The sequence below is a fragment of the Polyodon spathula genome, chromosome 49 (assembly GCF_017654505.1).
Source record: "Polyodon spathula isolate WHYD16114869_AA chromosome 49, ASM1765450v1, whole genome shotgun sequence".
In the NCBI taxonomy this organism is placed as follows: Eukaryota; Metazoa; Chordata; class Actinopteri; order Acipenseriformes; family Polyodontidae; genus Polyodon; species Polyodon spathula.
The window spans coordinates 503,172-530,334 of record NC_054582.1 but is presented as its reverse complement, the minus strand read 5'-3'; the positions used below and the strand labels follow the sequence as shown (position 1 = coordinate 530,334).

The window sequence follows — 27,163 nt, the reverse complement described above, 5'->3', positions numbered from 1 at the left end:
CTGGGTATGATATCTATCATACCTGCTGAAACATGCACTTTACTGTATAATATATCACTTACGATTGTCAGCGACATCATCAATCAGATATTATGCTTCATTCGTTTCATACTTGACGTTTTCCATTTATATATCCAGCCACCCGTCTGGTTCTGTCTCTAGCCTTCTCTGTATTTAAATGCATACAATGTGTGTTTTTTGGTGCAAATGTTGCTTTGCCTCTACTATATAAGGCCCCAATACGACGTTGGTGGCTTTAGAAATCTATATAGAATTTCAGAATAAAATGTCCTCTAGACATGCATGTGCAATTCTGCATACGCAAAACTAAAATGAGCAATATAACTGGAGAAGCACAATAAGATGAGTGTGATAGAGTGTGAGGGAGCAATTAACCTGGCTTCTGTCTGCAAAGCTGTCAGGTTCTGTGCTATGCCGTGTCTATCGCCACTATGCAGGGCCACTGTTGTGAATTAATCATCAGAAGACAGCTGGAAGAACAGACCACTGTCTGAACCGGACCAGGGTGAGATTTTTGTTTACAATGCCTCGTTCCCCTTGCTGTCCTGTTCCACAGTGCTTGTATTCACTCAGGGTTCTTCTGGGTTTGATTGCTCCAGTACTGAGGTATCACTCTTCTGTGTATTTTCCTTTAATGGGCTTTCAGCTTGTCTGGAGTATCCCAAGTGCCATGACTGAACACAGTGAAACAGTAAGGGGAAAATGTAAAAAAAATTAAAGTACTTTTCAAATAGAGATCTGAATCAAGGTGCACTGACTGAACTAGTTCAGTATTATAGGCTTGAACTGGTTAGCGTCAGGCTCTTAGGTCATGGTTGAAATTATCAGCAGGACTCCCTAAGCAGAGTAGCCCTGAATACCTCGGGGGCACTAGGTAGACATTCTGCTATTGATTAAAATATAATCTGACTATTGTCTTTTGACATTTGGATATGAATGTGCTGTCTGAGAATGTAAGGCAGTAGGATAAGACATATTCCCGACTCATAAATAATGTAGGAAATATTCTACATCTGGTCTTTGCCACAGAAGACATGTTCTGCTTCATCAGCTGCCCAGTAGATATGCACTAAAGCCTGGTATTTCAGAGTCGTGATGAGTCCAGGTCAGGCTGGTCATTATGAGTCAAGTGCAAGTCTGAGCCCCCTGGGGGGAAAAGCATAGACCATCTGCACTGGGACTGACACAGGAGTGGATGTGTGGCAGGGCATGGTTTGTGCGTTTGTAAGAGGACTGGACTTGGGGCGATCCGGCGACGATGCACACTGCAGGCAAGCGTCTTCACCACTGTGCACAAGAACCAGGCTCCTATGCAGGTGTGGTTATACAGCTTTTAACCGCCTCATCGACAGGGGTTCAAATCCGTAACAGGAGTGCATGACACCACATTGCATATTAAAGCAAGTCACCTGTTTTGTACGAGTCTGACTGAGTAACAATGAACTCGTGAGTAGAAAGAGTGGCTCACGTTTCAGAACATGTTCTTATGATCAGGCGAGCAAACCTTGAAGCGTCACAGCAATCCGACCGGCCGCTAAATCATTTCTCAAGAACGCTTAAATCTCAGAGCTGAAACGTTCGTTTCAACAATCAAATCCCTCCATGGAGTCTTTTCAAACGCTCAAGTTACTGCTTCAGCAATTGGGGTCACTTCTTGTTGTGGTTAGCTGAAAGACTATCCGAGTGCCCACAGTGGTAAATCAATCAACCAGGAACGGTTCAAACTGCTATGCAATGACAGTCAAGAATCTGTTACCAAAGCACCTTGGCTTGCACTCCAGCACTTCACTGTACAGTACCTGCTGCTTGTCCCCGAGAGAGGTGGAGGTGTTCTGGGGAGCCTCGGACCTGAACGCACCCCGACAGTCCCGGGGGGGCAGGCTGCAGTGCTCCCGGGCAGCGGCTGGATCCCCCATAATGAAACTCAGCTGGCTAAGAGAGCCCTGGGGAGGGGAGACAGTGGAGAGATCAGAGAGGAGAAAGGAAACGCTTCAAACTAAACACGCAGGACATGGTCTGGCTCCAATCCACTTCAAAAAGACTTTCGAACAAACACAGCATAAAAAACATGCTTCCTAAAATCCATCAGCTTTCAAAGACCATTTTCACTATATTTATCACTGTTCATTTATTTATCTTCAAATACATTGGATTTCACTTTCAGAAGTGTCAGCACCATGATACAGCCCTCTCCTAAAGCCAAGGGAACACCAGCCTCTTTTTCAGGAACAGTGGCTTGAAACCTGGTTCCAGGAGACTGGGAGACCTAGTTTGAGGCAACGTTGCTGTATCAAACCCCAAGGCTCCCCTGTTGTGCCCTGCAGTGGCCTGAAACCAGTTTCCAAGCCACAAAGTGGTTTCGTGTTCCCTCACTTTAGGTACCATGGAGTTCCCAGCCCTGGTTTTTCTCACTGTATCCAGACGTCTTTTTTTTTAACCTGAAATATTAAGTCTGAACATCACTACAGTGAGCAGGTCATAAGCAAGATTCCTAGCCGTTATCTGAGAAATTCCATTGCCTTTTATTGTCAGTCATCTCCTTCCAGTTTTTGACGTTTTACAACCTGATAATCCCAGTGCTGTTGTCTCAGTCACAGGGATTACCAGGCAGAGTGTTTTATTGCATAGCAGAGCATCCACACACCGGTGCCATGCAGTATAGACCACACTGTATGTGAACTGAGTAGGCAGGGAAGAAGAGGGGTCCTGGAGTCGATTACAGTGAACATGATGAATGCAGGTGTGTGGACTGTAATGCATGGACTGAGATTTAAACCCTCTGAATACCTAAGCGCTGTTGAGCAGTGTGGAGGTGCAGTGTATTTGGTTATTGTGTTGCCTTGTGACAGGGTTCCAGGTCTCACTGCACACGGAACAGCGAGCATGCCTTCTGACATCGGATCACTTCAGCAGCACCAGCGAGGTTTACCATGCTGTACAGCATTGCTTTCGTAGTAGTTATTGCTGCAGTGAAAGCAGCAAGCTTTTGCAACAGTTCCTTGCTTAACCATTCATTAAACCGTGCTGCCATCTTCTGGAAGAAAATGTTATTGAGGCTCTGTGTCAGTTGATATAATAAGTCTGCCCTGGCACTTTCGGTGAGACGATACCATCGATTCATTATAAAACAGAAAGTGGGCATATCAATACAAGCAGCATTGCATGGTTTACTCCCACGTTTTCTCATAGATTTGAACAAGAGGGATTCCTCTGCATTAATAATCCTGAAGGCGGAGAAGAGATACAGTTCTAATAACTTGCAATGTAAGCCGAGTGGCTCAGAAATATCCAAACTACTGGGTCTGTTTAAAACAAGACCCAGTGTTTAATACCAGAACAAATAAAGAAAGAAAACAGGTCCAGCTCCAGACGGGATCCCAGCACAGTAAAGGTCAGTGTGTGCAGCGGATTCTCCATGTGCCCTGCTCAGCTGGAGTTCAGAATTAATCTTCAGGAAATGTATGCGAGAGGCAGGAGGGAGAACCCGATCACTGCATCAGTGTACAGCCTGGCCTTGTAGAAACACGAACAAGAACCTTCAGAAACCCAATGACCAACGTCTTGAGTCTCACTCAATGCCTTCAATGTTGAAATGAGTTTCAATTCACACACTTCTAATCACTGGGTGAAGTTGACTCCCCACGTGTCATACTGTGCAGGCTCTCTAACTATTAAGAGGGATTTGTGAGAGCTGATTTTGCAACGTATTAAAAACAACTTTAAACCCAAATGATACTTTGACTGCAAGAGTTACAAAACTAGGAAAAACGCAGCTCAGAATGTTAAATAAAAATACCTTCATAAAACCAGACCTTATGATTTCCATCCCTCTTTAAATCTCTGATGGTAAAGTGCCCCTGAGACGCACAGAGCTACAGTAATGCTTGCAGCAGTGGAAGCATGCTCCTGCTTAACACAATGCAACTGCAATATAGGTTATCCCTTATAAAAAAACATGCACAGTAATTCTGCATTTAACCACACTTTCCCCCATGCTTCCACTGTTTTGACCATGCTTTACCATTGCTCTCAATGGCTTCCCGTGCTTTAGCTTCACTACACTGTGCCTTTATCACTAGTTAGCTTTTTATAACCCGCTCCCTGCTCACCTCGAAGGGGGTCTCGAAGGCCTCTATGATGCCTCCCAGGAGCAGGAGACCCTCGGTGGAGATGCCCATTCCGAAGTAGTCCTTCCAGGGCACGCTCTCCACCAGCTCGCAGTCCACGTGCAGCTCCAGGCTCTCCGAGGACACGGCCAGAGCCACGCGGTGCCAGGTGCCGTCCGCCAGCACCGAGACCGGGAACCTGGGGGCAGCAGAGGAAGGCGGCGGCGGGCAGTCAGAGGAGCTCAATATATTCAGGGACACACCACATAAGAGTAAGTTTCCAAACACAATGTTTGAGCAATTTGAAATAAAAAAAAGTTCCTATTTCTCTGTATTTCTTTAAATACTTTGCAACTGCAGATCAAGGTGAAAGCATCCAAATTATATGTGTCTGTATATATTTGTATATGCATGTAGTCGTTAAACATTGCACTGTTTTTCCTATGGGGAGGTAGAGCGGGTGTCTCTGAGGTTAATTGATTTAATTGACAAAAAAACAAAACAGCCCTTAACAAAACTCTTAAACAGTCCAGTGTTATAAAACTCTGGACTCAAACACATTCTTTTTTCTACTTGTACTAACACAACGTCACACAGGCAGACAGAGAGGGAGTTTGGACTCTTCAAGAGTGATCCACACTGCACAGGACAGAACTAGCAGAGGAGCTCCACTGCAGTGTTAAGAGACTGCCAGGCAACCAAAGTGCAGTGCACTCACTCGTAGTGGCGCCTCCTGGTGGTGACGAAGGTCAGTGCGTAGGGGTTGATGCGGAGCTGCAGCAGGATGTCACTGCGGTGGTTCAGGATGGTCAGCAGACTGGTGTCCTCCAGCAGAGCATACCTGACGTGAATCAGCACACTGAACTCGTCTGCAAACCTGAGGGAAGGCACACTCAGATTATAAACTGCATGCTTAATACTTAAGGGAACTACACTGAGAAGACACTATACCCAGGTCGTGTGTCACAAGAGTTAAGGGCTGTGTTAAGGGTTTCCATATTTTCTCTGCTAGACACTCATTGCAAGCAAGACAGCGGGTACCTGGTTCCGAACGCCCTGCGAGTAGGCATGCTCAAAGTGGCGTACTGCCCGATCCCCAGCACTGTGCAGTTCTGTTCGTCGTGTGACACAGAGACGTTGTTGAGGTCTGAAGACGGTGACGTGATCTTGTCCAGCAAGTCTACACCTTCTGCAGGGAAGACAAGGAAGCAGCGGATTATTCATTCTTCAAGCAGTCTTATTCTTACTGCTTCGCAATCACTCCTTTGTCAGGTTGCAGGAATAACAAAAGTAGCAAGAGAGTCTTAAAAGGCACAACTGGAATAAACGTAGTTACCATCCTGAAATAAAATGGTTTGTTACCATGATTTAAAGAAAACACAGCAATGTAAAATCAAGTTATTATTTATTGTTTTCAAATCATACAGTCTACTCACAGTCTACTCAGCTGTGGAATAGAACATGGAATATGGAATATTCCAAAATCAGTTCTAAATTCTGTAAACCTAGAGAGATGGATGGGAGCAAGCAGCCAGGTGGATGTGCTAAACATTGACCAGTCTTTATTTCTATTTATTACCAAGAACAGTTGTATTTACACAGGTCTTGCCCTGTTTTAATAACCATTGGGGGATATAAAAAAACAACACAAACTGCATGCAGCTGGCATGGATTAGGAAACCAGTCTACCATTCTCCATTGCAAAATTCAGCAGGAGAAAAGGAATAACATTTTCCTGGCACGCCTGTGTTACATCGACCCTTCATGCCCGGAGCGCCGGTTTTATCCTAGGTGTGTGCTGCTCAGTGTGTTTGGATTCTGGTTGGGAGAGGAAGGCTGTCAGGAACGCGCTGTCCAGTCTGATTCAAATCGCCTGGCTTTTGCACAGCTGAATTTCACTCATGTTTTCTCTCTACTTTGGAAAGCTGTCAGGATTCCAGCTAGTGTATTTTGGCCAGCCTTCTGTTGTGCAAAAGGGGCTTAAGAAAGTGTGGCTTCAGCTGGCATCCTTTCAGGAGCAAAGTGCTTAATTGCCTAATGCTCAATTTGAAAGTGCGATTCCTTAACGGTTTTCAAACCAGTGCACGTTTCACAAAGAAGGCTGACAGACACTAAACTTGTAGTGAGCCCGCTCAGTAACCCGGTGGTCTAGCCTAGCGGACCCCTACAGCGTGATGTTTTACTGCGTATTAAGAGTATTGCAGTCGTTTTACTGGAGCGAGCGAGATAGATACTGTATTTTAACAGGTGCTGTCTGCCTGGCTGGGACCACCCAAAGCACTGTAGAGATTGAAACTCCTTTATCATGGACTGGGGGGTTTTGAAAGCAGATCACCAAGCAATTTAAAAGGGATCCCCCAGGAATGATCCATTACCAGGGTTTCAAATGAGTACCGAAGATTACAGTACAGGGCAGTGGGGAGGTTCATCACCATGGCAACTGTGAAAGCAACACTCTAACCAGGCTTTGCACTTAACAGCTTTGTCGGATTAAGTTTTCGACATCCAATCTTGAGATATCTGCTTTAAAGGTTAAAAGGGAATTTAATAGAAACTCTTTAGCATTCCTTACATAATCCTATCGGAAGCATTTGGGAAGTTTCTTCCCTTAATTTCCCATTAAGGACATGCTATTAATTTCTCGTACCCAGACTCACTAACCGCTCTTTTATTCAGCTCTTTTATTCAGCTCTTTTAAAGTAAAAAAAGATTCTGGTTGCGATCACTTACTTTCTTCACTCGGCACCCTTTCATTTGCTCAGTCAGGTCACGTTCAGTTTGAGAGCACTCCTGGGACGGCCCCTGCAACCCTGGGTGCTGAGAAGCACGGCCGCTCTCTCCGAGGAGGTGTGCACTTGACACTGAAAGAGCACTCTGATTACAGTAGAACACGCACTCCTTTCAATGCCTCCTGGAACAGGGTCTGCTTGTTTAGAGTTCTCCTTCGTTTCAATAGGACAGCGCTTCAGCCAGAGGGCTATGAGATTCTTCCTTTGTTCTGGGAGCACGGAGCAGAGGGGGGCTGATAAGTTAGTACACCGTCTAGCAAGAGGAGTGGAAATGGTATAAAAGCTGCTCATTTTAAAGCATGTACTTTAAAAAAGCAGAGAATTATGGCTGTGTGTCCTTGATAGCTAGCCCTGTGCCGTTTCAATTCCGAGTCGCATTCTTGCATGCAACATTAAGCTCAATGGAGCTGGAGCAGCACGCCGACCCCTGCCCGAGTGCTCTGCCTTTGAGACTTTCTGGCACGCAGGCCGAGGGGAAACTCTGCGCTTTTCAACTGAATCCTTTAAATCCTTTGACACAGTTTACTTATTTTGAACAGCTACAGTACAGCGAGTAAATTACCATGGAACAGCTGTCAAAACAACAGCGAAAACATCCATAAGCACTCCTATCTAAAGCAAATTTATTAAAAACTCCATCGATGTCCAAAGATGTATTCTGCGATAGTGAGGCGAGTTACATGCTTATGGTTCTTTATAGGTCAGGAATGGGTAAGTTACAAATAAGAAGGTCCCTTCACAGATGTGTGCAGCTCACTCTCAACACGCCTGAAATGAATTGAATACTTCCAGCAGCCTGGAAGCTGTTCCTGTGGATTTGGGATCAGCAACTACCACAGATCAGCACGCTAATGGACACCTTCAATCCACAGGCTTTGTTTTCGCATTGCACAGCAGCACTGCACAAGAGGACTGGCTCACTGCTGTTCCAGAGCAGCGTGGAACAGCAGTAACATGGGCCAGCGGCATACTGCTACCACCTAGTGACTGCTAGACAGACAAATCAGAAAGACATACAAGAGCACATTCCCAGAGTCTCGCTACGTTAGAGCCGTGCTGGTGCTTTCCATACCCGGATGGGAGGCTCACAGGCACACAGTGCAGTTGTGTGCCATGCTGCAAGACAGAACACATGAGCTGGTACTACATGTGTACTAACTCCGATCACTGTAATACACACGGCTGCTACAATCTTCAGAAACAAGCACCACCATGCACTTTATACTATAGCCATCAACGAAGACACAGCCTTCAGTAGCTCAGCCAAACAATGTGTCATCACAACATGGATTTCTAGACTGATCTGTACTCCAGTGTGGCACTGGGGAGGAATGCAGGTATCTATAAGAAGCCTGTACAGTTTGCAATGTATCATTTTTATTAACAGTATCGAGCCAGTAACTTTACCTGCTCACACAGCTGTTGCGAATTTTTGACCGACGGACTGTGCTAATTGAGCAGAGAGCACTGCTCTGGTAGACCGTGAAATATGGTCTGGATTAGTAGAAGGTAAAGGAGGCAGCTGTTTAGCAGTAAAAAGACAGATATCTGTTCTGTATATTGGGTGCTGTATCGGGTTCTAGAGAGTTAAAGTATGAAAAGCCTCTGGACAGCAGCATCACCTCATCGTACAGCTACAGCTTTCAGCCCAGTCCCTACTGGGGGGGTAGAACAGAACAGATCCGGGCGTTCTGTACATCACGATGTACATTAATTATACTGTACAGTACCAGAACAAAAAACCCAGAGCTAGAAGAAGTGATAACCTGACCCCTTCATTTACAAACTCCTAATTCATGGGCTCTTTATTCAGACTCCTCCTCAGCCCTGCTCAGCACACACAGCCCTGGCGCTGCTCTGCTTCAGACCAGTGAAATCCAAGAGGATAAACGAGGCCCACAGCAGATTCCCTCTAATCGCTGCTCAGAAGAGAAATGGGATTCTGCGGCAGCGAGAGGACCTCTGGTGCTGTACCTGCTAGTGGTCATGTTGTTAGGTGTGAAGTGGATTGGCCCCACTCCCACCAGAGATCACTGAATGCCCAAAGTGCTGGCAGGTAGACTTGGGAGAGCCCGCAGAACATCTGCGTGTTTGGTATTCGGCACACTAACGCGCTTGACTGTGATGTAGTGGTTTGCCTGCAGCCTACACAAAGCTGAAGATCACAGAAAGCTATTAATGGAGGGTTTTCAAAGCTGTGCTCACCTTCATACTCGGGGGGGGGGGGGTCCCGACAGCTTGCAAGCATCTTGAAGCCATGTGTTAAACCCACAGCACACTCTCCGTGAAGTTCAATAACGCACCTTCACTCCGAAGTACAGACAAATGAGTAAATCATAAAAGCACGATAAAAATCTAAATGCATGTGTAAGTGCTTACTGTCCAGCGGGGGAGGGAGGGTAGAATAGGGCTGAAGCAGAAGTGAGGAAAATACGAAGCAGAGAGTGTGGGATTCCAGCACAAACAGACCTAATGCTGCCGGGGAGCGATTTCTCCCATCTGGGGTTGATGAATGGGTCCAGACTTGAGGAATGACCATCTTTGACCTCATTTTCCTCCATGTGGTGAATGACCTTTCAAAATAATATCAGTCTCATTTCAAAGCTCGTTTCCAAGGATTTCCAATAATGCCCCCCTTGGTCCATTTGAACTTGGGTGTCTCTAAAGACCCTAGATCGATAAAAAAAAAAATAATAATAATAATAATAATTATGCTAATGAATCTTTTTGCACAGAAAGCAAGAAGACCACAAAACAGATCCAACTCTACAACAACAAAAACACCCACAACCATTAAAATCGACTCCCTCTTCCTGGAAGCACAACCAGCGCCCTAAAGAAACTCAGTGAATCAGCACTAACCGACATTGAGTGACGGAGCACATCTGAATAGAAAGGAGCAATTAGCACTCCGAGGGTCAATAAACAGCAGCAACAACATCACAATCAGGTTCCCCCGTGAACAAGAAAAAAAACATCCCACATCACACCCCCCTCTTCCTCTTTCCAATACAATACCAGAAGAATGTCATTTGGCACAAGCCCAGCTCTGGAACAAAAGGGCTACAGTGAGGCAAGGCCTAGGAGTCAGAGCGTTCTATCTTGCAGTGGAGGAGGAGCCTCAGAGAGCCCCGCCCCTCGCGTTAACAGCCCGATTGGTCGGGAGGCAGCCTCTTTCATTCCCTGCAGATTAGGAATCTGGAGCGGGGGCTGCAGCTCTGCAGTCTCCGAGGAACAGGATCCCACAATGAGAGACTACCCTGCACCAGCCCCAGCACAGAACCAGGACAAGCTCTCTGCTTCTCTGCACAACAAAACTAGAATTAAAGACAGTCAACTTCAGCATTTACAGAACTCAAATAAGGCTTAATAACACAAGAACAGGGATACAGCGGGCTGCCGTTAAGTCCCGTTTTAATTACACTCGCACGAACATGAATGCCCTTTTCTACAGCACACCGTGCCGCCGTTTGCCAAGTGCTGTAACTTTTATATCGGGTGGCGAAAAACATGCAACGCATGATGTAGTTCGTCTATAATAATAGGAAAAGCTGGAAAGCTTGCTGGAACGTTTGCTGGTGGGTATTTGCGCTCACGGCTCGTTCAGGGGAATGCCTGTACGGATGAGAGCTCACGTTGTCAATCAGCACGTCAACAAATCAAACCCTGTGATAAAGCAATTGGGCTTCTTCAGGTTCAGCACACACAGGACCGGAAGTGGAGCTTTCTGATCGACGTCTCATTTCCTTCCTCTGGAGGAACTATAATAATAATAATCCGAATGGAAGAATGAGTGTCGCATACACACGCAGTATTCATGCCAATGGTTTTAATAAAGAACCTCCGTTTCAATTTCTACGACGGGTGGGCGAGAGAGGATGTTGTAACGAATTTCCAGAGGGGTGCGCCAGACAGACGCCCCCTGTCAAACAGAGAAGTGCTATTGTAGTGCTGTTCTTGGCAGAATCAGGAACGTTAGCCCAGAGGGAGAACCCAGTTGCCCAGCTACTGTACTGACAGACACTTTTGTTATCCTGTTGGTTAGACGGGGATGGAAATACAGCAAGACTCCCATTATATAGCAGTGTAATCCATTCCTGGTTTTACTATACAGCAAGACACACCCAAGCTTGTTACCTCGGGAGTCTTATTCCCATCCCTCAAGTCTAACTGCTTCAGAATGGAAAGTTTTCTTTCAGCATAAATGAAGAACGCTACAACTAATAAAATCTTCTATCAATGTCAGAGCCTTGACAGGCACTAAAAGAAAGCAGCAAGTAAAACATGCCAAGCTCTTGTTCACGGGAACTCGGAGAGGCAAGAGAGAGGAACTCAATCTGAAATCACTTGTGTCCAGCACACAGCCTCATCCTCTGCAGGTCCTGCTGTCGGAGTCAGAGAAGCTCTCCTGATGCGTTATTAAAACACGGTGGTCCAGAGGCTGGAGAAACGCTTGAACTCAAAAACACAACCCCCCCCCCTCCCCTTTGCATATTCCACTCTCTACATCCATCCTCTTGTGTTTTCTTTAGCTGTTCAGGCTGCCCCTCTTGCAGCCTACAGAAACAGATCATGCTGGGTCAAATCATTGCTTTCCTCATTCTCGTTAACCCTTCTTGTCTGGCATTATGTGTGACAGACGGCAAGCTTGAGAGAGACAGGGTCCACTGTACATACTGCAGGGATGGAAATAAGACTCGTATTGGATAGCACTTTGATTAATTCCTGGTCTTGCTATGAAATTAATAAAACACACCTGAGCTTGTTATCCGTACACTGTGGCTAATCAAGCTTGTATGGAAACTTGGAATGGGTGTAACTGCTATGCAATAGGAGTCGTATTTCCACTCCTGTATTAAAGTTATATTATACATATCCTAGAGGCTAAAATCACAAGGTGATTACACTGCTATGCAATGGGGGAGTGACTGCTATCCTTGGCTTGAATAAATAATTGAATACTTATAAATAAATGAATGAATGAATGAATGAATGAATACATTCATGCATAAACTACAGATTTAAAAGACATTCACTGGAAATACAGCGCTAGTTTATACAACTAGGCTCATTGCTTTAGGCACACTGTGCTGATGGGCGATTTTATTTGAAAAAGACAGGGGCTCACTTGGTTGGTTCTGCATGCTCTGTGATTGTACTTGAAAGCGCCCTGCTCCGTCCGCACCCCCTGGAACCCCTTCAGACAGGACCTGGTACCAAACGATGATCCCACTTCTGCACAGCACAACAGGGTCGCATTACTGTAATGCCCTCCGATGGTGAACAGATACTGTAATTACTTTTAATAGGGTCAGTGGGTCTCTGTAAAATTGCAGAAAAAAAACCAGAGAAAGAAAGAAAGGGATAGCTGTGCTGCTGTCTTCAGGAATACTTTAAAATGATGGGAACATGAGATTGCAGGGTTCTGAATACTGAGACTGCTGTGCAGAGCTGAAAGTGAGCGTGAACAGAGCAGTTCAGCACAGCACAGAGAGGCTCCAGCTTTCCACATGCCTCTCTAAAATCCGTCTTCGACTGTGTATCACATTGCCCTTTTCAACAGCACCAAATCATGCAACGATCTCTGCTGAAGCTGTACAGTATTATCAAATTGAGGGCTTGCAGCTTAATCTTATTCCACTAGTGCAATGCATGAAGCTGACATGGATAGAGAGATCACTCAAGGCTTTGAAGATTCCTGTGGTTTACACCAATGCACTTTAATACAGGAATGCCCTGGTGCATTTCTCAAGCAAAAGCGATACAATAACACACATTAGCGGCTTCCCCTTTGGTCCTTAAAAATGTCTTCTGGCCTCAGATATCAATTTGCATCATTCCCAGCCAGAGTTTCTGCAAGGTATGGTCAATCTGGAAAAGAACCGAGCAGGTCAGCCTAAGATATTCTCCTCTTTCCACTCTGGGACAGTCTGAGAGTTATTAGGACGTGCGTTTGTTAAGAGATGGGTTGAATGAATAACACCAGTGAAATAACACTGCTCCCAAGGCCTTGTGGCAGGATGAAAAAGGGTCATTAAGTCTCTCTCCAGTTTAAGGCTGGATATGGCTTGGAAATGTCCCCCGGCATGAGTTTCACATTTAATGCTCAATTAGTTTTAGCAATGCCGGTCAGTGTTCCATTCACGAGAAGGGTAACCAGCTCTCCCCAAAGGACTAATCATGAAAGCCTACAGAACGCATGCCCAAAATACACTCCTCTTTTCAGATGGCCAGATCATGTTGTTTATCTGTACAGAAGTCATACCAGAATGCCAACACTACAATGTGAAGCAGAAATCAGTACACTGTAGAAGAGAAAGAGAATAAAAATGATTTAGTTACTCAGCTGGACACAAATCCTTCAAAGTGGATGTGCGTGTATTCAGGTTTTCTTTCTTAAATTGCAAAGGTGTCATATTACTGTATGCACTTGACATGCCCAACAAAAAGAACAGTATCTTGCACAGCACTTGGAGATTAAAAAAAGAAATCTAAGAGATTAATCCAAAGGACATCGTTCTGGGAAGTGGCACTCAAACTACACTCCCCCAAATACCTGGGACCCACGCTCCCGAGTTCAGTACAGAATGTACTTGATGCTAAGAAGGTATTCTGACTGTGGTTTTAATACACCCGTTCTGTGCTCCAAGGATGCACCGGGTCCTCCATCCGTAATGAATCACCTTGGGAAGGGGGGGGGGGGGGGGTTGAGCCAAGATGGAATTCCATCGGATTAATTTCTCTTCCCCATTCCCCGCCGTCCTCTCTCTTCAAAGCTTTGCTGTAACGCAATCACAACGTTCTTGCAATTCAACTGGGGCCCCAGTTGGGTCAGTGAAAGAGTCCTGATGACCTCCAGATTGTTCCACACATATATGAGAAACTGGAAAGAGCGAGACAGGGGGCTCATTTCACACGACTGTCAATTCTTCCATAGAATGGGCTCAAATGACACGTGCAGAAACGAGATACAGTACATGGGCACACTTTACAGTACAGCATGGGCCTGTTTGAGTCATTAGTGCTGAAGAAAAGAGATTCCATTACCGGGTGAATAAGAATTGACTGCATCAAGACTGCATGTATCGAATAGGAACACTCTAGTCACATCCTCTAGGGTTCAATATGAAAAGGAAGAAGTATTCGAGGAATTTATTCCACTGTGCTGCATAATATTTATAGTTCTCAGAATAGCCTGGGAATTAGACACAGTTTAACTTTCCCGGTTAAATCGGATTGCAATATTGTTAATTGACACACAGAGAGAACAGTTCCTGTGCTTTCCGTACTGGTAATAAAAGATGCTCCACAGTAAACTGCTGAATGGGTCCCGTGCCGAGGTCAGATGCATGGCTCCAGAGTGGTAGCAAAGGGCTGAATAAAGAGAGCACCCCTCCTCCCCCTGCCTAACCAGGCTGGCTGTGCTCTGTGTACTGGCAGCCCAGTGGACACCAGTCCGTCCCAGTGCAGCTGCAACAGAGAGATCAGTGAAAAGCACTCTCAAGTACAAGTTCAACGAACAGGCCCTGCTCTGACCGACACGTTGGTGCTGTTCACGCTACACTGGTTGGGCTACTTTTGAAGAGGCCAGCACAAACGTTTACATTTTTAGATGCAACAAATATAAAACTGCTGTGGAACAAAAAAAAAAAGGAAAAGCACATTTGTGAATCGCACTGTATATTCAAGCCAATTAAGTAAAGCGCGTTTAGCCTTCTCCAAGTGCTGTAAAAACACAGAACCCAATGAAAGTGCCAAGGTTAACTGCCTCTCAATATCATGTTCATTTCACTTTGCTACACACACCGCTTCAGTTTCTGCTACCAGCAAATTATCCGAATCTGGATTTCCTATTGAAAAAAAAAACAATTTGTAAAAGTAATAAACTTACAGCACTGCTATTCACACTATTTATAGACTAGATTTTCCGCTACAGTGACACCTACTGGCATCCCATCAAATCGGTGTCATGTTAACAACCCTTTTCCCAGAGCGACCCTTCCAAACACAGCTTGCTTTGTCATTACACGGACAGACAGTCATTGCAGATTTCTTGGGCTGTTGTTCAAATCCTTGACTGGTCACAGCGGATTAAGAAACACAGCGGGAGGGCAACATTGACGGCATCCTGAAATCAATTTGTGTTACTCCATTCTGTTTAGTGGAAAGCAAGGCACAGCGCTGCATTTAATCGCTTCCACAGCCATTACAAATAGATTAAGCTGCAACAGCCGAGTGCAATAATAACCCAGCTCCTTCACTTAATAGTAACTAAACTACAGTGTGTCAGGCAATTAGAAAGAAAAGCCAATTAAAAAAGAAAGAAAACGCTGGTTTAAAATGCCAGGTTGTTTTCCCGTTTCACCTTCGAGCAGGATGAAAACCGTTCTCTGGTGTGCAGATACAAGTCCAGGATAATGATTTGCAGAGTCACTCTTCAGACATGCTTCCACGGTTGTTAGGAGCCGTAAATGAAACGCGATGAAGGCTAGAAGAGCTTTCACGAGAACATCTCAACAGCCGGCTCTTTAGGAGGACAGTCAGAAACACGATTATTCATTACAATACACATTCAAGACTAAACACATTTTTGATAATATCCCAACAGATCTGAGCTGAGCTAAATGAACAGGTCTGCTAAAAAGTTCTGCCAGAGATTCTTCAGCTGTCACCAGACTTGTTCATGTGCTTCAGTAACGAAGACCAATGCTTGGGAACGCGCTGCCCTGGCGTTCATCATCATCACTTCCCTGACAGATAACTAGACTCTATAGCAGGTAAAGCAGGAAGATCCGGGCCCTTGCATGGTTAATGTGGAGCACTGACCCTTGCCATTGCAGGACCTGAACCTTCTTCTGGGGCGTTACTCAACTTACTTCAGGTGACTTCATTTAAGTTTCGGGAGTGAATCAACATCCTCCTTCTCTGCGGATGGGCTGGGGTGGGACTGGAGGCGCAGGGAGGCCAAGAACAAGGTCCCCAAGTCAACGGCTGACACGGGCCTGGACCTGGGTCATGCATGGGATACCCATCGTCCTAGCTGAGCTGGGTTTTACTCCCTGTCATTACAACATTGATCACATCGCAGTTTAAAAGAGGTTTTCTTAATAACAACTGCATACCAACAGTCAGGAAACGTGACCGAGCACTGTCCACAGAGCAGGAGCCTAGAAGCAAGGAGCTCCAAGCAAACCGTGATTGCAGGTTCTACTGCCAAGGTGTTTAGCACAGGACTGCTAGAGGTACGAATTATAAAAGCTGTTCACTTAAAACGTACCAAGGAATGGGTCAGGCTGCCAGACCCGAGCAGCACCTCTCCGGACACTCTCAATTATAAATTCCTGTGGATACTCACCTCTCACTTAGCTTGCCAAGATGAGAGGACGTCTCTTACATACACCTACTCTATTCTGACTCATGGGGTTTGTTTGGGGCATTGCACTGGTGTTTCAATGGACTTGTTTAAAGCTAAAGGGAGCGGGCGAGTGTTTGGAGGAAGCGATGGGTGCAGAGCTCCAGCTGCAATAATAATAATAATCAGGGGGGAGACTGATGAGCTGGGGGTAGCTGACTGACCCCTGAGTCAAACCAGGGACACACTGACATAGCCAATCAGGAGCAGGGTCAAATGTCAAAATGTGTTTTTTTGGTTTGTTTTTTTATTAATAAATCATATTCAGAACTCAGTAAGATGGAAAACCATTTCTTAAACTTCATTCACTGATTTATTCCATATTTGTGTAGTTATTACTAAAGAAATGGTATTACTGGAAGTACTGTTTCCTTAAAATGTGGATCAATGTTTTTGAAAAGTAGAGTTTAAAATCACTCAGTGTTGGCTTTAGTTTGTTGCTCTTCTAGTCGGTCCAGACGGCATTCCTCTATCAGAACTATTCCTCAGCAGGACTCTGCTTGCTCCATGTGCTGGTGCAACTCCAGGAAGTTGAGATATCTTATTAATGCAGACAGCTCGGGCTCCAAAGGTGGCTATTCCTCCACGGTGATGAATGGGGTCATGACACAACCCTCTCCCCCAGCTCTGCTGGTGTCTTCAGAAAGACTCCCCGCCTGACTCTCCACACAGCTTTATGAGCCAGCCTGACCAGCAACACGTCAACAGGAGTGAGCCGGTCTCAACTGCTTTAACATTGCAGAGAGAAAACTCAACAAACGATGCAGAGCTTGGTACCGGGAATGGAAATTGGCAAGCTGAAGACTTCTAGGGATTTACAAATAAAACACAACTTTTACCATAGAGGACTATTAACACTGCACTGCTATTACATCACTCGGAAGGTTTCTGTTGGCACAGCTGCTATTCTGTGAATCATTGCTGTCCGTGTAAACTCGTATACCACTTTACCATGGTATATTTGCAGGACAGTTTCACTTTACCGTAGCGATTCCCCATGCTTGCCTCTACTATGCTTTACAATGCCACGCTTTAAAGATATGTTGGTTTATAACCCTTAGATAGAAAGGACAGGTTCCCCAGCCTTGAAGGCTGCTCCATACTGCTTTAACGCTCGTGCACAAACAGCGAGCCCGGCGGACAAGAACCATGACTGGACAGAGCTCTGTTCAACACGGCAGCACCATAAAACAACTCCACATCCTTGCAGACAGGTACAGAAAGTGGAACTCCTTCAGATTAGAAGCACAGGCATCAGGAACATCCCCTATCCAGCTGCCGGAGACCCGGAGAGATTAACTCTTCGAGGTTCAACTGTTTCACCCTCACCTGTGACTCTGGGCATTGCTGGGTTTCATCTTGCTTCCAATGACAACAGTCCATGAATCAACCGGATAATCACCCCCCCCCCCCCCTTCTGTTTGCTGTTATTAAACAGTCAATAGGGATTTATGGTCACACTCAGTGTTAACCGGGTAATAATTACCAGCCATTATAGAGCACATTATTATTGTAATTATCATTGACTGCTGTTAGAACTGGGGAGGGTGATAAAAAGAAACAAGCAAGCATCTTAGAACAGTAATTACTGCTCCATTTTATGGCTGGTTAACATGACACTTTTTTTTTTTTTTTTTTAAATCACAGCCAGTTCTGTAAAGGGAACGACAGAACAAAAAGACACAGCCCCATGAGTCCGGGTTCGAACAGGAGAAGACGTTCCTCCAGGGCAGCTTGGGTACGGTAAATCAACAAGCAAGCTTGGGATTGATTTTCAGACTTTACAAAGCCCGATTCCCTGATGATATCCCAGCCCCTGATGGCTCCCCAGTTCTGCAGGGCTGTCACAGGAAACAATTTGTTTTGTCATCGTCTATTCCCCCTCTCTCAACAATGCTGTTGAGAAATCTCTGCTGAAACTTGTTTTCAGCACCCAGTGAGTATTATAGAGGCATCCAGCATCATTCACGTTTTTAACGGCCACTTTTATTTATTAACTGTTACTAACACATTAGTTGCTTTTTATTTTATTTTTTTAACCTTCAACAAAAACAACGGCAACTACTGGCAGAAAGGCAGCTCTAATCCTGTTAATAAAAACCCTTCCGTTCTGTTTTTCGGACGTTAGTCATGGGTCAGTATGAATGGCAGGACTGATCATGGAACGCTGCTAGACGAGTGCAGGAAATGACAGGTTTCACAGAAACGTGAAAGAAAAGCCTCAAAACAAGGTGTCAGTGAAGAAGAAGAGGAAGAAGAAGATGATGAAGATGGAAAAAATATAATTATGCAACCTTGTAGAAATTCAGCTTTCGGAATTTAAATTATATGGGGCTTGGTTCAAGTTTAAAAAATAAAATAAAATCCGGTCATGCTGAGTTTACATTTAAGAACGCTTGTCATTTCCTGCTGCTTCTAAAACAGCCGTTTCATATTTTATTTAAAGCTTATTCCACACTGATTTCCAAGCTGTTTAACTAATAACACACACACCAATACAATGACCGGTTTAAACCTTCTTGTAATGAAATCTCACTCACTTTAGTTAATGACTAAGTTCTTTTTTTCCCCATTTCTGGTCGCAGCCTTGAGCCAAGAAAATTATTCTTTAAAGAAAGCATGTTCTGTTCCCGTCCACGGGGGTCTGAGACCCCGCCCCCCCACGAGACCAGTCCGGTCAGTAACTGTACATTCTTATTAAAACTTTCTTTGCGAGGAGGGGAAACACATTTCCTGTCCCCGTACATCCATCAGTTTGAACCAGTTTTACGATTTACACTCTCGCTCCAAGCCTGATCGCACAGGGGAGTCAGTAGATATGAACCGTTTATATGAAGCAGTGACAGTGGCGACCTTGTCTTCCATGTTCCCCAGGATATGAGGCTTTTATAGGAGTTTAACAGAGTGGGATTGCACAGAGTGAAATAACCGAAAGGTAACCTATTTGTTTCATATCGTACATATTCGCTTTCCCAGTACTGTAGCTGCACCCCAGACCAATGACAAGATATAGTTTTCCTTTTACCAGAGTCAAGAAGAAATCAGGTGGAGTGCTGGAAGGCGATTGCCAAAGAGAAACTGAACAAGAGAAACTAAACTGATAAAACACACCAGAGGACTGGGATTACCATGCTTGCAGGTTCAAAGCACACTGGTGTATCTGTTTCTCCTACAGCTCTTGAGTTACTGCTTCACTGCATTGTCTGTGCATGGAAACCCTGCCTTTTATTTACACTGCGCTCCGAGAATTTACAAGGTCGTCTCTCTGCCTGTAAAAAGAACGGCATGTGGTGTGCTAATGTGTCAAAACTTGGTTTTTCTGCCAAGTGCTCTTCAGATCACACAGCGAGCACCTCAGCTGCAAGCAGCCCGTCTTGTGTTCTAGAGGAAGGTGCCACTCTAACACAGTTAGACACTGAGTCGGTCTACAGGCCACAGCTTGACACGATGTCTCATTGCAGAGCGCCGAGGCCAGGGTTCGGTCAGTGAGTCTGCCCTGTAGTAATGAAACCTCATATTAATGAAACAGGGATGAAGAGAGCAGCACAGCTCACCTTGCGTCTGGGATTCACCATGCTTCCACTTTGCTTTACCGAGCTGGCGAGGTTTTTTTCCACTTCAGTTGTTAGACACGGCTGCAATTCAAACGGTCTTCCAGCAATGCAACGCACTCATTTTGGAGCTTTCATCTGACTGTAGAGTCTAGACGGTTTCTGGGCTGAATAAACAACGTTTCAGTTTCCCACCAGAGTTTAGGACTGTGCGAGGACCCAGAAGGTACAGCAGGGTAGAAAATAACAAATGATAAAGAGCCTCTAAACCCTCCCGAGGCGGTCGTTAACGTCCACGGGTCAGAAGGGCACATCTTTGCAGTGAACTTTGCAGCGGTTTATAGCTTGTTGTAGTTTTAGTAGATGTAGTAGTAGATTTTTTATTATTATTATTAAAATTAGATAAACCGAGTACTCAGACCATGACTCAAGGCAGGTTTCAAAGAGTGCAGATGAGAACACATTAGTGTCACAAACATTAAATGCTGAATAAGATTGTCTGATTCACATGCATACCTCAAATGCCCCGTTTGAAAAACCAGTTCCTTGAGGCTTTTGAGCACTGGGCTTCCCAGTTAGACAGTCCCAGAGCCAAGCTTCATGATGGGGAGTGAAGGGACCGGGAGAGCGAGTCATTGATTGCAAAAGCAGCGCTGCTGCTGCTAGAGTCACTCAGTGGAAGCTGTTCAACATCGAGAGACAGGGAAAGGTGAACGGCGGTCCCAGTCAAACCTGCCTCTGAGCAGCACGTCAAGGGCTGGGAAACAGGGAGCAGGGAAGCACATGGCAATTTAAAATCACTCTGCTGACAAAGACGCCTCTGCAATGGGTTTCTATTCAGCCCTTAATTAAAGTAGCAATTTGCATTCCCATCTTTGAAGTTTTCCCCCCCATGTCTTTCCCATGTTGAGAATATGCAATCTGACCTTAAAGAAACCCTTGTCCAAACACGTTCGTCAAAGAAATCTGCGCCTGGTTTAAAGTAGAACTGTGGTTTCCCTTTCTTGTGCAGGACCTGTGAAGCGCTTTTAAAAACAAGCTGGCAAGTAAATATTCGAGGCAGACAAGGGGCCTCTTTTGAACAGGACGAGACGGGCACGTTTAAGTGATCCGACCTGTAGGGTGTCTGCCTCCCCCTTTCCCATGGTTCAGTAAGCCTGACTGGGAGCTGGGTCTGCTCATCCCCTGGCAGTAACGATTGACAGCTCTATTGAAGCAGGTGAAATAGTTGTATTATCTGAAGATCGCTCCGCAAGCCGCAGACCTGACAGGACCTGTACTGCGATGATCCAACGGGTTTGTTACAGTCCGACCTGCAACAACTGTGAAGTGAAAAGATATCCAGGCTGTCAAATAAACAATCAGACACGTACTGTCAGCCCTCAAGACACAGGACATGAAGAAGAGGAGGGTCACATGCATGTATTTCTTTGTCTGGGTGATCCACAGCTTGGTAGAGAGTTTCGATACTGGAGGTGTTTTTTTGGGGTTTTTATTTTAATGTACAGTAGAATGACATTTTGACTGCAAAAAAAAAAAAAACACACACACACACACACACACACACACACACACACACACACTCTGACACCAATAGCATGTTTAACATACTGTACATAAAAATACACACACTTCACCCTAGAAGTAGGTTGTCAATTAAAGAAGAAAACAAGTTAAATAAAGTTGATAGCTCTCATACACAGTTATAACTTTGCCGTGTTCACGTTTTCCCTGCAATGCTGCATAAACACAGCGGACACATGCACCAATGTGTCGACCGCAACACATTTCAAATTGCTGATTGTTTGGACAGTTCTGGCACTGGCGCACATTGCCAGTAAAATCACTTCAGATTGGATGTGATCTCACAGTGCTCCCTCGGCACTGGAGAGTAGAGTCACTCTACTGCCTGGTATTTCATTAGTCCATTTTCATCAGTGTTTTTGTTGGCCCAGTGACAATAACAATCTGACAGTGAAATTAAATCTCCAGACTGTAATGTCAGTCAGCAGAGTCCAGAGCTGGTGAGGCTGCTAGTGATTGAGTGGATATTCAAGCAGAGTCCAGAGCTGGTGAGGCTACTAGTGATTGAGTGGATATTCAAGCAGAGTCCAGAGCTGGTGAGGCTGCTAGTGATTGAGTGGATATTCAAGCAGAGTCCAGAGCTGGTGAGGCTACTAGTGATTGAGTGGATATTCAAGCAGAGTCCAGAGCTGGTGAGGCTGCTAGTGATTGAGTGGATATTCAAGCAGAGTCCAGAGCTGGTGAGGCTGCTAGAGTCCAGAGCTGGTGAGGCTGCTAGTGATTGAGTATATCAAGCAGAGTCCAGAGCTGGTGAGGCTGCTAGTGATTGAGTGGATATTCAAGCAGAGTCCAGAGCTGGTGAGGCTGCTAGTGATTGAGTGGATATTCAAGCAGAGTCCAGAGCTGGTGAGGCTGCTAGTGATTGAGTGGATATTCAAGCAGAGTCCAGAGCTGGCTAGTGATTGAGTGGCAGAGTCCAGAGCTGGTGAGGCTGCTAGTGATTGAGTGGATATTCAAGCAGAGTCCAGAGCTGGTGAGGCTGCTAGTGATTGAGTGGATATTCAAGCAGAGTGCTAGTGATTGAGTGGATATTCAAGCAGAGTCCAGAGGTGGTGAGGCTGCTAGTGACTGAGTGGATATTCAAGCAGAGTCCAGAGCTGCTAGTGAAAGCAAGCCATGTGCCGACAGGGCACAGAGGCGCTCGGTTTGAAAGTATATGTGTACATGAAAATGAAACAACATGATGTCATCCAATACACACGTCTCACAACACAGCAGCAGAGATGGTGCAATATATTTTACAGCTGTTCCACTCTAAACAAACTGCCTGCGCGGTATTATAAATCATGATACTTGATAGTTTTAGTGCTTCCCAGGGGTGTGTGGTTCCAAGTAAATATATAATCTGTTTATTTTTATTAAATACAGCATATCTCATTACCCCCCTCCCCAAGCCCCTATCCCTCCATCCCATCCACAGTGTCGGTCCTCGCTTGTAGTACTTGCTAACAGGAGTATTTCTTTAAAGTTACAACAATTTCACCTTTTACCAGCACTGTACTTGTGAAACAGATTCTCTCTAGCTCCCTCCTGAACATCCTACCTGCTTCTCCATGGAAAACCCCAATCTGTAAAACTCCTGTGTGCTTTTCCATCTGTAATCAAGTGCATGAGGAGGAGATGTGAGCTAAAAAAACATTCTTTCAGACTTTGAAACTGCAAAATAAATGTATGTTAAGTGGTCGAATTGCATTGCTTACAGTTGTTTCAGAAATACCTGAAGGCAAACAACAGCACCTTAAAAAGGGAAAGGGGGGGGGGGGTAAGCACAGTATTCTGCTGAAATGCTGCCTCTGCTAAAACGAACACCAGGGCAGCAATCTCATGACATTCCTTGTCCTAATATGGTGCCTGTAGCCCCTTTTTATCAGAGCGTAAAAAACGCCAGCACAGCTATCAGAAAAGTTCAGTGCGTCACAGGGACTAGACGGCTAGACTAAATCAATTCTTTTAAATGCATTTTTTTTTTTTAAATCAGCCCATCAGTCAGCCAGTTTGCTTTTTACTTACATCACAACACAAACACGACTCGCTCCAATAGCAGTGACTGAACCGTCATGCCAGCACAGTGCTGTAGTATTTTTCATGTTCATTCCCTCGTACCCTGGCTTCTCCTGCACTGCAAAGGCCCCCTGAACACAAACAAAAATCACATAAAACATACCAAGCTCTCCAGCTGCCTGTATTAGTGAGCTCCATCCCTCTGAAAGCAGAATGTTAAGACACTGCTAACAAGGTCTAAAATAACCTTGATGGCAGAAGAGCTTATTAGCTGATTGCACTGTCCTGTCCTGCCTCTTACACAAATAACTGGCAAGCGATACACTGCTTTTTGCAGGAAATACAGGCAAGATAAACAAATGAACAGCTAAATAAATACATGAATGAATTAAGTGTTATTGTAGTACACTGACCCAAATATTAAATATCGAATGGGCAGGGATTTAGGGAGAAGAAAGCTTTTTTGCCCGACAGGACACTTTGTTGCCAGGTCACTGGCTGCATGATGAAGTTCAGATTCGTCTTTCACTCACAATGGATTCAGGTCAACAGGCACTGCAAAGGCTGCTGGTGCATTGTAGTTGTGGCAATGCCTGATGAGCTTAGAATAAAGGCAGACAGGACCGACACACTGGAAGAGCCTCTGTACACATCTATGGAAAAAAAACAACGCCTCAATTCAAATCCATCAGAATTCCCTTTTTTTGTTCCAACTCAAAATAGCAATACTTTTGCATGCTGCTTGTTAAGCACAGTGGAATTTTCTTTGCATTTTATTTTCATGCAATCGTTTGCTGAAAGCACCAGCGAGCACACATTAAAATATATACTTTAAATGCATTCCAGCACTGAAGCTGCAGGGCTCAGCTCAAATCAAGGACAAAGGGTGTTTTTTTTTTTTTTTTTTTTTTTTCTGTTCTCGTGCTGTAACATTATTTGACCAGCGGTGGCACTGTCTTCTATGCAAAAAGATAGAATCCACTTAGAACTTTCATTGGCTGGGGAAAAACAAAAACTAATGGAGAGGGCTGGAGACAGCTGGAGACGGCTCTCAGCAGCGATCATTAACAGCTGGTCTGTGTTTCTTGGTGCTTGTATTTTCTTTTGCTGCTGCAGCTTCTCAGGGTGAAAGGAGTTAAAATGACCCTGTTTGTTTGGAAGGCGCGCAGCTGCTGTGGAGCTGGGTTGCGTTTCCCACAGTGAAATTCACATCCCCGCTTCACAGGAGGAATGCCTTTCTCAACACGCGGCTCGGGCAAATACCCAGGCAGGCAGGCTGAGCATCGTCACTTAAAATACAGAATCACACTGCATTTACAACACCATTGAGAAGCAGTAAGATCGCCACCACTAAAAACGATGCAGAGCTGTTAAACTGTCAAGGGGAGAACACAAAAATGAGACAGACATCCTGGATTACAGAGGGTTACTGGTCTGCGCTGCAGTGGGACCCCTCGGTTCAGAGCAGCACCGGGACTGAGCAGTCCTCACTATGTGGCGCTGGTAGCAATGAAAGGTGTTCTCGTTAGTAATGTGCATTAGCAGATTGTTCTTCTGTTTCTCTTTCCAGTACAGTGATGAAGATCAAGGTGCCTTCAGATTAATTGACGTGTCAGGGTGCTAAAAATATGCTACCGTATTTAACGGCTATTCTTGGACACCAAGCAAAGACTATAATAAGTGCACTTGCAAAATCACAGGTGCAGCAGCATTGCTGTATACACCGACACAGGCTTATGTATAGCTGGTTTTCAGAGAAGGACATGTTGTTGGAGTCACAGGTGTGTGTTTAATTATTAACCATGTGTCTGATGATGCCTCATAACAGTCACACCTGGATGGTGAGCTTCTATTAGCACCTCTAGTCAGAGCCATGTGGTAATTATTAGTGCAGTACAGTCGGTATTGTAGAGAGCAGTGCTACAGTAAACCAGGGGTCTTGCCGTGAATGTAGATGCCGCACACCTACCCTGTAACCCACTGCACAACAGCGACTCCTAGTGCAAGACAAGAAAAGTACAGTGCAGTGTCTTATCTATGTTCTACTTGGGGTGAAATATACCGCAGCACTGTACAAAATGACAGGTTGGTTTTCTGTATAAGTTACACACACACACAAATATAGATAGATAGATAGATATGAAACGGGAGAAGCAGATCTCTCAAGCGAAGTGTACAGATCCAGGACATTCTCTTACTATGCTGCTGCAGAGTACAGTAAATCGCAATACAAACTAATTTGAAATTCGTTCATTCGCTATTTGCGCCTGTACAGTAAAACCTGGAACTGCTTGCTAACAGACAGATGGACTATAATGCAATACTAATACTAATCCCTACAGCACATAAACACGTTATGTGAGACTGACTAGTCAACATACAGAACAACAATAAGCCATTGAAATTAATCAGGTTGTAAAGTAATGAGAACTCAATGCCAGCTGCATTCTTCTGTGCACAGCGTGCGTGCGTTTCTTTACCTAGCCCGCAGTATAATCAGCATAAACATCAATCTTGTTGTAATATTTCATTCAATTGACTCATATAATGTGTGAAAAAAAATCTGTGAAAAAAGGCAATGTAAATATTAAATAATGCACGCAGGATTGGTGGTTTTCCCAGTATTAAATGTTATACGTTATGAAATGAAACTGTTTTTTTTTTTTTTACCTGTCAGTATGATCCCAGACCCCAGCTCGCCGGAGTCTTCCAGCACCGCAGAACCAGTCAGGCCAGAATGGAAACCAGTGAGCACCAGTATGGAAATGCACACCAGTTGCAGCTTTCCCCAGTCCATGCGTTTCACTTCCATAGTCAGCAGTTAAAATAAAACAACCACAAACTCTGTTTCTCTTTTTTAAGCTTATAATGAATGCAGCCCAGCTGTGTTCGCGTTATCCATTCATTGCTGGGGATTGATTTGTATAGCAACGTCAATGCAACCTTTTTAGGATTCCCTGCATTCGCAATTCAATCAGGTTCAGTAGTTTTTGCGCTGTTCTCGGAATTACGGTTTTTCATGTACCGCCGGGCAGCAGCAGCAGCAGTAGTTTGGCAAGCTTCGCCTCTTTGGCTACGGCAGCGCTTGCTGGCTGCTACAGTACATTATTAGTATCGGAGTACAGTACTAAAGACGAATTCCAAAGCTTTAACTTTCCTTCTGCAGTGGGGATACTAGCTGGGGTACCCCCGCCCACCAGCTCACAATGAACCAATCCGATCGCAGAATGCGGGGCTGTGCGCGCTCCCGCCGGGTGGAACTCCCTCGCTGGAAAGTGCGCGCCGGGTTGCGCGCTGCAGGTGATGCATAACGAGCGGTCAGCGCCAAGCCAAGGACGGGGACATAAAAGGATTGTAACAAAATTAAAAAATACATTTTCTTATTGTCAGAAATGTTTTGTAATTGCTCAAATACTGCTTTGGTTTTTGATATGCTTGGGCTGAAAATGAATGCAAAAGATTTAGGATTCATATTTGGAGCAGGCATAGAGAAAAACAAAGTTAAGTTTTTTTTTTTTTTTTTTTTTTTAGGTAAAGAGTGAAGTTCTCATGCAATGTCAATTTGCAAGGGCGTGATATATAAAAATGCTTTTAAATACTCGGATTTATTTCTTGGTAACCCCCCTCTAGTTCTTCAAAGAGAGTGCACCCACCTGCCCTGAGGTGTAAGGGACACAGACACAAACACAGTGATTGATT

General features: G+C 44.8%; 1 protein-coding gene across 1 annotated transcript in view; it reads right to left on the bottom strand.

Moving 5' to 3' along the window:
• Nucleotides 1-26,586, bottom strand: part of LOC121306675 (collagen alpha-1(I) chain-like) — a 69,749-nt gene extending 43,163 nt beyond the window's left edge. Inside the window, exons 1-5 of the mRNA XM_041238505.1 lie at nucleotides 26,135-26,586; nucleotides 5,169-5,316; nucleotides 4,846-5,004; nucleotides 4,131-4,326; nucleotides 1,821-1,964 (exon numbers count right to left, since the gene is read on the bottom strand). Coding sequence (XP_041094439.1) covers nucleotides 1,821-1,964; nucleotides 4,131-4,326; nucleotides 4,846-5,004; nucleotides 5,169-5,316; nucleotides 26,135-26,276 — 789 coding nt within the window. The 5' untranslated portion in view covers nucleotides 26,277-26,586. The remainder of the gene's footprint in view (nucleotides 1-1,820; nucleotides 1,965-4,130; nucleotides 4,327-4,845; nucleotides 5,005-5,168; nucleotides 5,317-26,134) is intronic.
• Between the last annotated feature and the right edge of the window lie 577 nt (nucleotides 26,587-27,163).